Raw genomic sequence first — 14,940 nt, 5'->3', positions numbered from 1 at the left:
ATTCCAGCTGTCACCTAGGAAAGCTGAAAATACTAGCTAAAACAGAAATGGCTTAGTTTGGTCCCTTGGTTTCCTGTTCCCCCCCCCCTTTTTTTTGGAGGGGGGGAAGAAGGGTGGCGGCTATTTCTTTGTTTCAGGTATGTATCTGATATGGTTATTTTAATACAGTGAAGGAGTTGGGTTTGTTGGTAGTCTTATAAAACAGAGTTTGGGAAATAGTATGGCAATAAACAGAATAATGCTATACAAAGGGTAGGGAAGGTAATGGGGCCAGACAGTTTTCCTTAGAAAATGGTAGGTGGTTTGTTGGATGTGAGAATATATATTAAAATTTAGGACTGCTTTCACATTGATTTAATGTTCTCACCTTTTTGCAGATATCTGGTTATTCGTTAGTTATTCAGGCAAGAGACAGCGGCATCCCTCCTTTGTCATCGTCTGTAACGGTCAACGTAGACATTTCTGATGTGAATGATAATAGCCCTGTATTTACTCCTGCTAACTATACAGCTGTAATTCAAGTAAGTTTATCCTGCACATCAAAAAATTCTCTGGCCTTTAAAATATGAAAGCATTTGGCTTTGCTTAAGTAGCTTTTGATGATTTATCTTCCAGAGATGTATCAAATGATCTTATTTAAAGAAGAGGCTAAACCTCTCTTTCTTAACTCTTTGATAAGTTTCTGTTTACTGAGGTTCCTTAATCTCAGCTTCTGTCTCACATTTTACTCTTCATCCCTGTTACGCCAGAAAATATACTCTGGCCTCAAAAATTCTGCCCTTTCCCCATTCTTGCCACTCTGCAGCAGCCTCTGCTGCCATACCTCATGTCCCTCRTGAGAGGGAACTGATCACCCTTCCGCAGACAAAGAATTAGCTGAAATGATAAATGGGGTCTCAGGTCCTTCCAGCTCAGGAGTAATGCAATGCAAAGGATAAAGGAGGAGAGTGAATACAGCTCTTGAAATTCCCTTTTCCATCCTCTGGGTAGAGTTTCTGTTTTTCAGACAAGCAGCTGTGAAAAACTCGAAGGTAGGTCTGTCTCACCATAACTGAGTGACTTTTGCAGTCTTTATTAATTATGTTAATAAAGTCAGTGCTGGAGTTGTGGGATCTGGGGTGTTCTGAGTTCTGTGGGGAAGTGGAGACTGGCTGAGTTGGTCTTACGTTGGCCTGTTTCTGTTGCCTTTGCACCAAGGGGGTGCAGGCTTGTGTCAGCAGGGAGGCGTGCAGGGCCGTGCCATGATTTCCTTGGGATGCCAAGGGCATTTGCCAAGCACAGTCTCCCTGGGAACTGTGGGAGGGTGCCTTAGACCTTGCTTAGGATGCAAGGCTTATCGTTTAGTCTGTCCTAATTAGATCCAGCAGTGTGCAGAGCCTGTCACTCACAGGAGATGCTGTGGGTACCTCCACCTTCCCTTTCAGGCAGTAGGACTGCAAGCAGTTCACAATAAATGCCACAGTACAGTGCCATCTTGGACAAGCAGCATTTATTCAAATATTCTCAATAGAGAAACTTGGTGTTTKATCATTGTGATGAGATGTGTTATTTTAATCCTTCTCTTTCTACACTGTGTACATGTGTAAAGGAAAATAAACCAGTGGGCACAAGCATTTTGCAGCTGGTAGTGACAGACAAAGACTCTTTTCACAATGGCCCCCCTTTTACCTTCACCATCCTAACTGGCAATGAAGAAGAGGAGTTTTCACTGGACCCTCATGGCATCTTGAGATCTGCAGTCATCTTCAAGCACATGGTTGCAACTGAATATGTGCTTTGTGTGCAGGTATGGCTTTATTTTATTTTTTTTTTTGCACATACACAGAAACAAAGAGAACCCATGTAGTGGTAGGTCATGTGTATGTTCTCTGTGTGGCTTGGTTTTAATTGACTTTATTCTGTGAGTAAATGTCATGCATTATAGTTTAGWAGTGCACAGTATAGTATGCTTCCTTTGATGTCCTTAAACCCAATTTCAAACAAATATAAACAGGTAGYCAGCCACCTTTCCAATTTTCTCTCCATGAAATGGATTTCCTGAGCAGCGGCTGTTATGATTTAAGATTTTCATCTTTTTTTCTATAGCTAAGAGAGGAAAATAAGCAAAAATGCATTATATACATATAAATGCACCACAAAATGAGTGACAGCAAAATATTGTTCTAGGAAGTAAAATTATTTCTGCTTTTAAGTCATAAATTTAATCATAAATTTTTGGAAGCCTATCAAGAATTCATGAAGTCACATTTTCAAGGTCAACTTAGCTTTTAAAAGAATATGAAAATAGAACGTGTAATAGAAATCCGGCTCAAACTTAGTTCTAGAGTCACTGTTGAGGAACTTTGTAACCAGAGTAATTTTGATTATAAAGAACTGTAAATCAAAAAGTAATTTGTCCACATTTCTCAACTTTTCCAGAGAAAAAATAGTAGAGTTCAGTAAATACACAAGTCTAAGGAATGAACTACAACTGTTCATTGAAAAGGGACATGGTCCCGTAATCTAATTCCAGAATGCAGGCTTCCTCCACTTTCTTGATGGTAGTTAATTTCTCTAAATATAGCCTGACTACTCCTTTTCAAGCACATTTARTAGTATTTGTAGCAGTAATATCCTAAGTTAGTTCCAATTTAAAAATTATAAGCTCTGATGCTAGCTAACAGTTCAAATCAAAGTAATATTTTTGCAGTTTGCTATTTAATATTCCTGTAACCAATTTTCTTTGAGCCTTAGTAGGAAAATAAAGAACCTCACCTTTCATGCTCATCATGCTTTCATGCTAAGATATCCAATTTTCAGGACAATTTGCTGAGCAAATCTCCAGTGTRGCCAAAATTGGGCACATGAATTAAATTTCAGCAGCAACTTCTAGCTATATAGATTAAGTATGTCATATAAATGAAATATAAGGCAAACCATAATCTGTAAGATGAACTAAAATCTTTAGAAAACTCTGCTATTGGATTGTGAAGGTCTAATTCCTCCTAATATTATTTTATTTAGGGATTTCTGTGGTGAAAATATTTTTAATAATTTGCCATTATTGGCACAATGCCAATGTTTCTGTCCAGTCATGAGCACCAACATTTTTCTCCATCCTTTCCACTGTCAGGCTCCTTCTCTGTGTTATGGTTCTTAAAAAGTAAAATTTAAATTTAAAATAAGATGAGATATAATCTCTGTGCATGTTATGTGTGTGTGTCCACACATGCATAAAATCTGTCTAAAGTTCCCCCATCCAGTTCTGTTAGGAATGAGGAGGAAAAATCTTCGGAGCCCCCTGAAACCTTACTAATCCTTTTGTAGTGATGTACCTAATTGATATCATGGTTCTGCATTCATTTCTTCAGCTTGTAAATTTTCCTTTCTGTGTCCAAATATCTGATAGAGATCTTGGAGTTTGTACCCAGTATATTTTYAGTCATCTGTTCATCACTAGAGCAAAAAAATACACGGACTAATATATCTTAATAGTGACTTCAGTGAAACATTTTTCTTAATGCAGGAAGAGGACAYTGATTCAGCTTTGCACTCCATTCTGTCAAGATGGCCTTGGGTTTTTTGTTATACTTGCTCTTTYACTTTCTATAAAAAAAAGTGCAAATGATACTATCATATGTGCTCTGGGTCATAGTCATCTGTCCAAGTGCAGTGCTGCTCTCATATTTTATTGTTASCAATAGCACAGGCACCCTATTTCATTTTTGGAGGATGATAAATTTTATTTATTTCAAGCATGTTTCTTCACTACTTCAGGTTAAGTAGTACAGCRTACGTTGGAAAAACTCTGAACTCCCTCACATTCACATAAGCTAAACAGAGTTTGAAACACTCTGGAGCACACCAAGCACTGCAGAAATACTACTGGTGTTTCACTCGGCTTCAGTCTCTTGCCTGGAGTGGAGCTGAGCGCAGACTCTGGTTGCAGAGTATGGTATGCCGCCTTCAAATGGCTCTGTTGCAAAGAGGACAGGTGATGGCTGTGGGATCCTGGGAGCGTTTCATTTTAARTAATGACATATTCTACTGACACATTTCTCTCTGCAAGCCACTTGGATAATGTATCTTTACTTCTCTAAAGAGTTCATAAGTTTCACTGCTAGAGATTGCTGAAACATTTCCTTACATATGTATTTAGCAAGTGCATTTGGGAAGTTCTTTTGAGATGTTTTCAGAACTACAGATGCTATGAAAATATATATAGCAGTGAATTGTGATTGTTGCCTGTGTTGTATGTGTGTGTTTATTTTGGTCTTTGATATGTTTTTTTTTTTCTTACAAATTACATTAGGCAAAGGACTCCGGGAAGCCTCAGCAGGTTTCCCACACCTACATTCAGGTGAGGGTTATTGAAGAGAGCATTCACAAACCAACTGCCATTCCACTCGAGATTTTCATTGTGACCATGGAAGATGATTTTCCAGGCGGAGTCATTGGGAAAATTCATGCTACAGATCAGGATGTTTATGATGTGCTCACATACACACTAAAATCAGATCAGAAAAGTCTATTCAAGGTTAACAGCCATGATGGGAAGATCATCGCCCTTGGAGGGCTGGATAATGGCAAGTACATCCTGAATGTCTCTGTCAGTGATGGCCGATTCCAAGTACCCATAGATGTTGTGGTCCATGTTGAACAACTGATACAAGAAATGCTGCAAAACACAGTCACCATCCGTTTTGACAACGTTTCCCCAGAAGATTTTGTGGGCCTTCACATGCACGGGTTTAGGCGAACCTTACGAAACGCAGTGCTCTCCCAAAAGCAAGACAGCTTACATATCATCAGTATTCAGCCCGTGGCAGGCAGCAATCAGCTTGACATGCTGTTTGCAGTTCAGATGCACAACGGTGGTTTTTATAAGCCTGCCTATTTGATTCAGAAGCTTACCAATGCAAGGAGACATTTGGAAAATGTGATTCGTATTTCTGCTATCTTGGAGAAGAATTGTTCTGGACTGRATTGTCAGGAACAACACTGTGAGCAAAGTCTGTCTATCGATTCACATTCTCTGATGACCTATAGCACAGCACGAATTAGTTTTGTGTGTCCCCGCTTTTACAGGAATGTGCGCTGCATGTGCAATGGTGAGTACTGCTCCCTCTTCACCTCCCATCTTTCCACATTATGCGATAGGATCGTTTTTATTCCTCTGATGCAGATTAGAAGGGGCATTTCAATTCAGCGAGTTAAAGCACGATTGGCTGATGTATTGTGGGAATTGATTTCTCAGGCTCAGGAAGAATTGTTCATGTTTACTGATGTAAATGGAAGTTGATGAACTTTGGCCTTTTATGACAAAGACTGCTTTCCTGGAGGCTCCGTGATGAGAGCCGTCAACAAGCTTTCCAGGGGAGGGAAAGTAAGAGGAGAAGGCGGCAGAGGAGAGGGAAGAATGTTTCCCACTCGCTCTCCGCCAATACTAGAATAAACCTGAAGTGCGGCCATAGCAGAGCGACCTGGTCTTTAGTGATGTGCCAGCAGTTTGCAAGGAGGAGGACTTATTACCTAAGCAGTACAGGAGAAAAGGCCCCCTTTTTTTTTTTTTTTCCAGTCTAGAAAGGAATGGAAAACAATGAAGTATTTTATTAAGTAATTAAGAGCGAGGACCATTCTTGACCTTTAATGCTATAGTAGGCAACAGTGTGGGGTTTTGGCTTGGTTTCAGGCTGCTCCACATTTTTGCAGAGATTTCACATGAGCATATATGACAGATACACTAGGGAGCTAATCTTCCTTATGATTCTGTACTTTGACTATAAAACCTCAGGCGGTTATAATAATAGTTCTGTTTCTTTTGTTTGCCAAGCTCCTCCTTGCACTTCATTTCTGTGCGGAGAAAGAAACTGCTGTAAAATCAGTACATCTAAATCTCCTTCAACTTAAGCACACGTGTATACACACACACACACAAACACACGCACAGGATCTCAATAATCATGCCTCTCAGTTAGCAACCTTTGCTCCTTTAGCAGTCATCAGGACTTCATATCTTTTAGCAAGAATGAAAAGAGTCCCTAATGCATAAAACTTAACCAGAAATTGTATCCTGCTGCATATGAATAATAATACCTTAAAGTTTCTGTGAAACTTTAAAGGTTTTGTGAAAATATAAGGATTCTATATCTGACTTACTGTGCTCTTTAATGTACATTAAGTATCTGACCAATTTTTAAATAATAGTGTTAAAAGGTTGTAAAAGATTACGTTATAATATAACAATAGTTGGCATTTCGTTGCACATGAAAGGCTCTGAAATCAAAAGGGCTTTTCACAAGTTTTAAAGGAGCAATGCTGCAATATCCTCCAGCTGAGTCCTGAAGCCTGTACAGGATCATTGCCCGTGAAACGCTTTGTATATTCTTTAAGTTATAGCTTTGTCTCATTTACATACCAAGAAATTGCAAATCCTTATCTCTGTGGAGATGCTAGTCCTCTCTGTCAAAAATTGTTTTCCAGCCAAAATTTGTGCTGTTTTTAATTTTATTTCACTACTCCTAGTTATACAGCTTTTTAAAATCAATAATGGTTTATATTCCCTTCAGATACTAATAGGAAGTGGTTCTCATGTTCTTTTAGCTCAGATCCAAAAGGGACTTTGGAATAGGTGTACATTTCTGATCTAGCAGATCTCTCCTTTTTCTTCCTTGCCCAGCAAGTTTGCCCTGGGAACATAAAAATTTAGTTAGGGCTGTGATTTCCAAATTTTTCTGTCATGCCACAGTCAATCCTCAGAACAGATTACAGGTTGCTCCAAAGGCAGTGGTGTTTTGCAGGCTGCCTGTGGTCTATTTATCATGGACTGCCCCTGGACTATTTATCATGGCCTTGAAGATTACTGTATGAGAGCAGCTGCAATAGGCACTGCCTTGGTCAGCTGGAGCATTTAAAGGGTTCCCGCAGCTGCAGTTTGAGCAGCTTTGTGCTGATTTTCCGTGGCTGTTTCACAAGAATCTGAAAATTAGGCAGAGCACTGCCCAAAAGCCTTGGGTGGGTTTTTTTGCATTTCTAGCCCACCATCCAGCCTGTAACAAAAATGTGACCAGAGTTCCTGATTTAAAAAATATAGTTAGCTATCTAGATGACAGTCTTGGTGTCTATAGGCACAGAAGTAGGAGATCTTGGTAGAAGAGCCTTTCTCCACATTAGTTAGAGGCTGCAGCCTCTTCTAATGTTAAAGGAGCCACAAGAAATATTCTACACAAATACACACTAGATTTTATCACATGGAATACGACACAGACTTCTGAGGAGGTGCTGATCAGAGAACCTATGAATAGCTCTGCTTTCATGAATGCTAAGGACTAGGTCCAATAAAAGAGAAAAATCTGAATACTTCCTTTAACCAGTAGTTCTCATACATGCACATAAATACAGCTAATCAGGAAAAAGAGCAGAAAATACTATAATAGATTTCTCTTGGCTCCTTTGGAAGGACAACATTAGCAAGATATAATCAATAAAATAAAAGTATTATACTGCTTGTGTTCTTAGCGTAGTTTCAGTCCAGTAAATACTGATAGCTTGAAATATGAAAAACCTATTAAAACACTGCATATGTTTTCACTGATCTGATTCAATTATGACCCAGAAAACTTGAGTTTGAACTAATTCACTCATTCCTGAAATATGTATCATACTTGGCATGTTTTTCCCACTGGCAGATGTCACAGATATGCACAATTTATGCATGCCAGCTGTGCATAACTTACCTAGATTACCTTTGTGAACAAACGGAGTTATCGAATGTGAAAATACAGAGAGACTGTAAGGCAGGGAATATGTGAAGCTCCGAAGATCAGCAGCACAGTTCGGGAGGGATAAGTTCGAAAGTTCAGATGCATCAATCTAAGCCTTTAAAATCAATAAAATTTAACTAAATTGTTTTCCAATAACAGACTGTCTCCTCATATTTCTGGCTCTTTTGCTTATGTTTATATGAAAAGTATTATAACAAACTGGGGCTTTTTCCAGCGTGGATATAGGAGCTTTGCAATTGCCGATCTCCCATCGTATGACATAAGGTATGCAAACATCTGTCAGTGCTTGTGGGAAATGGAGGCAGGAGGACTAGAATAAGTATATTCCTATAAATAGTTCTCATGACATTCTCATATTTCTGAAGCAAAAATATATTTCAATTTTTATTTTTTTAATGTTGTAAAGTAACCATTTTACACTTTAAGACAAAGAAACAGGGAAGAAGCAGATTAGTTTTGTTGGGACTACTTTGCTATAAAGTCTTTATTGTAATCTTACAAAAGCAAGATAACATTAATATGTTTATGGGATGGGACTGGATAGGATTCATCTTGATAAATGCAAGTATATATCTTTATCTGAGATGGTCACTTCAGGCCCTGTTTCCAGACAGTGGAAAGAATGAGGTATTTTTAATGATGTGATACACTTCTCCCTGGATGTCTAAAATCAGTCAGATGAATCATGCCCTAAAGTTAGATGAGATGAAATCCATTTCCAGTGTTTAATATGATTCTGGCTTAGTAGTTTGAAAGATTTTTTTCTAATACACCCAAAAGTGTTCTGTAAAAATGCAGACACTCACATCCACATTATTTAACGTAGTGAACAGCAGTCTTGGACCACTTTCTTGTGAAACCAGGGAATTTAGACTTTATGAAGTCTCTTATTCTAGCATTTTGTGAATGTTACAACAAAAAAAGTCTTAGACTGTGAGGCATTATAAGATCTGTTTTTAATATAGGACCACATTTTAAGAGTTGGTCTGTATCCTCAGTTTTTCAGAGGACACAGTACCTCTTAAGGAGTCCCAAGTATTTTTCAGGTTTTGGTGTGGGGAACCTAAATTCATATCTGTAGAACTTGAGTGCTAATACTAGGATCATCAACTCCCACAGCTCTTCCCATCCGCAAGAAGCACATACATAATTATGCAAAAGTATGCTTCCAGGGAGAAATAGCCAGGAAAACTAAAGAAAAAGATGCTCTGACTGTGCTTAGAAACAAAGAACTACAGGTAAATCTGATAGGTTTGATAGATTTGGCTGTCGCCCTTATAACTTTGCACTTTTGAGATGTATGAGGAGAGATTTTCCTCCCTTTTTAAGGCCCACAGAGAGAATACACTACCTCGTATAAGAGCTGGGAGAGCTGAAATTTGAAGTGGGGGTGTGACTGGAAAATTGGGAAGAGTGGAATCTGTTCTCTATCATGTAGGGAGATTGAAGGGAAGTTTGATCAAGGAAAGGATGGGATAGGTCAGATGTCTCAGCCAGTTCTAAAATTGGGCAGAAACTGGTTCATTAGGACATACTGAAAAGCATGTCCAAACAGTGCACCATAATGTGTTTGAGGGCCCCTTGAGCTAACCTTAACTCCTGGTAGACTTGTGGAGAATCAGTTTTGAAGTATTTGTGCTCATATGATGTAATTGCTGCTTACAATATCTAGTTACCACACTCCAAAAATAAAAACAAATGGCAGTATTTGAATATGACAAGCGTTCAAGTATCATGAATTGGCTATTTCCTCCCTTCAAAAATGATCTTAGGTTGTTTTAAAAATAGCAGTTCAGAGTTTTGCTTTATTTGCTTTCTGGAGCTCTGACCTTCACAAGTCGCCTTAAAAACTTTTCTCTGCAACCAAGAGAAATAGACTGTTTTTTGATCTTCATATGGAATCAGGAGAATAGGCTGACTGAAACACACCAAATTTCCCAAAGCTCAAGTTACAATTATTGAACTATTCAATTTTCAAATTAGGTTTATGTTCTTAAAAGTGATCCTTACTTAATTCCTATACATCTAAGGAAACGTCTCATGTAGTAAGGGGAGAGTGTTTTCTTCCTTAGTATACTAGTGGGGACATTGTACTTTCTTTCAGAACATTAAATTGAAGATGATCAGTCAAAATGAAGTGGGCATATTCTATCTTTTCCCATCATGTACTGGTTGACACTAGCCCCGCGTGTCTATGTGATAGCTTGTGTAGAACAGCTTTATTAATACTAATGTGAGTTTCATGGGAATACTATGGATTTTCTGGACTTGTCTACAGGAAAAAGAGATTAATCCAAATCTATGTCTTGAATCTCCTATTAAATGGTAAATAGGCTGTTCTTTCGAGTGGAAATGCAGCATTAAAATAATTTTATTTAAACTCAAGCCGTAAATCTTTGATGTGGACAATGTAACTTTGAATGATTTCACAATTTTGCACAGCACAGTTGTGAAATCAGCCTCAAAATGTGTGTTAGCTAAGGCAATGCAATAATGCAGATTTGTAGCTAATATACTTGCAACCATGCAGACAGGCATAAAGCATTTCTTCTCCCAAGTCTGAATATTTTTAAAACTTTGTGATAGCTATGAAATACATCTGCAGTGGGATAAATAAAAAGTTGGTTTTTCTTGTAGTTTACCTAAAAGAACTGTTCTTGGCCTGCCAAGGTAAGCGGTTCTTTAGTATATCTTCACAATTATACTAAATACACTTGATGCTTTCCATGTATTTTTTGACTGTGGATTAATGACTCTGAGATACCAGTGTGAGTCTGGATCAGCTAAAAAACTGGCAGAGATTGATAACAAAGTAAGCTACTGCTTTATTGCTTAATGTCAAAGATACAATCGTAGGTTAGGGGTTGTGAAAATTTGCAAAAATCCAAATGGCTTGTCTGTCAGCTACGGAGAGGCTCACTTGAATTACAACCTTACATAGGGCTTAAGCATATTCAGAGAAGAGATATACTGTGTATGCAGTGGTATGCAGTATACTCACCACAAAAAAGATGAGTTAAAATAGCCTGCAGAGCCAAGGAGGAGATCACAAGCCAGCCTATAGACTATTTAACCACCTGATAAAGTTAAACCTACTAATATAATTAATATTTGTTACATGCTATTGAATTCTGGAAAATCATTTTAAAAAGCAGCTATAGAAAGAATCACATTCTCAGTTAAATTCTGTAGATCTTAGATTTCTATAGAAGATAGTTCTGTAGTGCAAAACCTTATTAAATGACATTTGTTTCTTGATTCTATGGAACTTAAAATATAACTGTATACTGTTGCTGCCATTCCTGTTAATGTAACCTGGTAAACTGATTAATAAAGATTACTATGCATCATTTTCTAACAGTGCTACAGGCAGTACTGTAAATCATTTACTGCACAGACCTCTCAAACAAATGTTTGACAAAGGAGGGGAGGACTTTCAAGATTAAATTGACTGTGCTGTACATCAAGCAAGACATTTACAGTCCTTGCCATATTTGGAGTCAGCCTATGCCCACTTCAAAACCTACAGTAGTAATTTTTTTTTTCACAAAACACTTACAATGCCAGGTAATTCCAGTTACACTTAATCTGAGCCATACTTGGCTTGTACTAATGTGTAAGAGCAGTAAGACTCTTTCTTCCATTACTTTAGGAGATATCCTCTATTATAGATTGATTTCTTTCTTTATAAATTGTAAATGAAATACATGTCCTCAGTAAATAAAATGTTTGACTGACATTAATGCTCTGCCACAAACAAGAACACTCAGTATTCAAAAACTGACAGGTACGGAGGTACTGACTACTTAACATTAAAATCATCACTTGCCTGTATGGCTTTAAATAAACAAATCTGATGAGCAAAGAAAGATAAGCCTGTTTGTTCTCAGCAACTGACTCTCCCTATGTTCAAACTGTGGTTGCAAATCAACAACAAGAGTGGGAATGCCTTTTTTCTGCATTTACAGGCATGTACTTGCATAGATGTCTTACATAGATACCCAGAAGCAGAACCTGACCCTGCATGTACTTTATAAGTTCTCTATGGTAACCCATAAGAAGCTAGCCGTTGTGGAAATAGCTAAGAATTGATATATTGAGCATTAATAGTTGTATTGTCTTTTGCATTATTGTAGACAACGTTTGTATGTCTTTTAAGAATAGGGTAATCTACACAGATTTATTTAGAGGAATTTAAAATGTTAAATAGAAATCTTTATCCAAACCCCAGGATTTGTTAAGTGTTAAGAATTTAGGAAGTTTTGAAGTACATTGAAGTAGATGCATCATACAAAAATATTTTAAGTAACTTTCAAACGATGGTATTCATCTGTCACTTTAGATCACTTCTTTTAGGAAGTTAGACATTTCAAATTCATCTATTCCTGGCCAAGATTAGGCTCCATACTAGTAAAAAGTCTTCAAGAAAGAACAGCTAGTAGCATTTCAAGTAATTTCATCCAAATTATGCTCTCTTCTAAATAGAAAAGGAGGTAATATTTTGCCTAATTTATAACCATAAATTGTAACTAGCTATTTAAACTAAGCTACTTCTTTTTTTAATTAGGTAATGCCAAGAAATCTAGACAACTTTTTATTTTAAAAGGTTCTTCACTTTGAGTTCTTAGTGTCCAAAGCAAATTCTTGCCTGGGCATATGGAGGTCCAGATGCAATGGAACTTCTGTAGTAACATTCAGAAAAAGGGAGGATGCACTTTTTGCAGTCTCAGCAAGGTGCACAAGAGGGTGTGAGATCTGTGAAGAGTCAGGAGGACCATGGAGACTGGGCAAGTTTGCCTCTGCCTTTTGATCAGCCTGGCAGCATGTCCTGTGCGTTAAGAGGATGAAAAGTCCTCTTTCAGTCTGCAGCCTGGGAATGACCATTCCACATTTTGTCTCCTAAGGAGCTCTGTTGTCTCCCTAAAGTCACTTCACATGGGTGTACTGGGGTAAAGGGAAGTGTGTAGCTCCAAGACATTTGTTTTCTTGTATCCCTAAATTCTCTGCACCCAAGGATTTGTGAGTAAATCACTGGCCTGATGGTCACAATACTAATTATAAACCAATTATTGATCAAAATAGTTGTTTTATATCATACAGCCTTTGGAGAAGAACCATAATTGTTTTGCTAAGTACTTGTCTGAAGGGCGTCTCCTACCTGAAGATTTTAATTATTTGTATTATTCTTAAGCCATGTTTGGCTTGTATTTAAGTGTGAGATCAATAAGTGATCCTTTCATCACTGAGTTGCTAAAAATAATGATTTTTTTTATGTTGTGCCTCTGATAGTTTTTTTAATTTATTGCAGGAGGGCTGTGTCCTGGATCTAATGATCCTTGTCTGGAGAAGCCGTGTCCAGGGGATATGCAGTGTGTGGGCTATGAAGCTAACCGGAGACCTTTCATCTGCCAGTGCCCACCAGGAAAGCTTGGCGAATGCTCAGGTGCACAGCACACAGTAGAGTAAAAGGGGATATACTTGAGCGACAAAGTGCTGCCATTGTCCATTTGCAGGTAGAGTTGCCACTGAAGTCAACGGAAGTGCTTAACACTTCTCAGCACTGGCACTCAGGGCATCCATTTATGAGCCTTGTAAAAGAATTGGCTTTATAGCTATTGCACCGTAGGAAGACCTGATGTAGTTTCCACTGGGAATCCCAAATCGGTAAAACAAGTTGTTGAGAAAACAGGACTTTTCCTAGAGGCTGCTCTGCCAGATGTTTTCCTACCATGGACAAAGCTCTAATTAAGTCCTGTACTTATGACTGAGATTACCAAAATTTCAAACTTTATTAATGAAAACACTACACCATCCTGAAAAGAAGGTTTCAGGACATTTGTTAGATCTCTTCAGCTGTGTTATACCCTATGATACAAAGAGCCCAGGGGAGCGGAGCCTTTCCATTGACTTCAGTGAATTCTGGACTGTTTGATGGAGGGCACGTGGTATTTCCACACTCTTGGAAGCATTTGATTGGCATCTGCCAATACCCCTAATTCAGCTGCCTGAGGTACAGGCACGGTCATCTTTGACTCCTTTTGTTATCAGTGAGGAGAGATAGGTGCCTCCAGGGAGAGATAACTTTATGAATGCTGAATACTTGGAGAAATCCCTCTTTCTTATAGAGGTATGAAGAAATAGATCTTTCCCTCATCCCTTCAGAAATAATTTTCCTTGAAAATGGAATGTGTGTTTGCAGTAGGTCCAAGCTTTCTTCACCATCGAAGTTGAGTTTTATTTGTAAGTTCCTTCCTAAACATTCTCATTAGTTCTATAAATTATTTAGTTAATTTGACAGTTGTAGAATTATTTAATGTATCAGTAAAAGAATGTGTGTTTTCAACATGGTTATTTCAGGCCACACTTCCCTTAGCTTTGCTGGGAACAGTTATATTAAATACCGAGTTTCTGAAAACAGCAAGAAAGAGGAATTCAAGCTGGCTCTACGTCTACGGACCCTGCAAAGCAATGGGATCATAATGTACACCAGAGCAAATCCCTGTATAATTCTGAAGGTAATTTAAATAACTTATCTTTTCCACAGTTATTTTTCTTGATTATATGTTTTGTGTTTTGGGGAATGATTTGGAGAATGTTGTTCTCATTTCAACTGTAGATTTTGAAGATGAAGTCTGATCTGTTTCATGGTAATAGGGAAAAACAGCAGTTTTGACAATGGCAACAACAACAATAATCAAAAAAGCAGCTTGTTAGTAGTAGTCTACTTGGAAAATGCTCCACTGGGTGCTGTTCATTACAGGAACAGTATGTGTGTCTGCATGCAAGAGCCAATCTACACAGGATGCAAGATTTGGCCATTTATATGATTGCGGAGTCAAAATCACACATGCTGAAATAGCTCTTCTTCCCCTGTGTYCATCCTGTGATTAGAGAATATGCCTTCACTACTGTAAATTCCATAAACTAACTGCTTAGAATGTGTCTCCTACTGAATATGAGGATTTCTTCACTCCATGAATCAGGATTATTTTTCGAGAGGRGCACAGGGTATGTAGAGAGATATATTGGATTGATAAGCTCTCTGTGCATTTTAGTTGTTTATTAGTTTTCAGTGAAATGGCAAATAYCTGCTGAATGGAAAGGGACCAATGGACTCATCCAAGAGCCTGTATATATGGTATTTCTGCTAGAGCCTCTAAGGAACAAAACGAAGACT

At 38.0% G+C, this 14,940-nt stretch overlaps 1 protein-coding gene across 2 annotated transcripts in view; it reads left to right on the top strand.

Annotated features, from left to right (window-relative positions):
* FAT3 (FAT atypical cadherin 3) overlaps positions 1 to 14,940 on the top strand; it is a 338,378-nt gene that overhangs the window by 290,196 nt on the left and 33,242 nt on the right. For both annotated transcript variants that reach the window (XM_085308761.1, XM_085308760.1), the window contains exons 16-20: positions 378 to 521; positions 1,589 to 1,786; positions 4,292 to 5,090; positions 13,072 to 13,206; positions 14,121 to 14,278. In XM_085308761.1, coding sequence (XP_085164887.1) covers positions 378 to 521; positions 1,589 to 1,786; positions 4,292 to 5,090; positions 13,072 to 13,206; positions 14,121 to 14,278 — 1,434 coding nt within the window. The remainder of the gene's footprint in view (positions 1 to 377; positions 522 to 1,588; positions 1,787 to 4,291; positions 5,091 to 13,071; positions 13,207 to 14,120; positions 14,279 to 14,940) is intronic.

This window comes from Rhea americana, unplaced genomic scaffold (assembly GCF_003343005.1).
Source record: "Rhea americana isolate MKP2758 unplaced genomic scaffold, rheAme1 scaffold_280, whole genome shotgun sequence".
NCBI classification, from domain to species: Eukaryota; Metazoa; Chordata; class Aves; order Rheiformes; family Rheidae; genus Rhea; species Rhea americana.
Note: the sequence above shows the minus strand (reverse complement) of the source record. Positions and strands in the feature narration are given on the sequence as shown.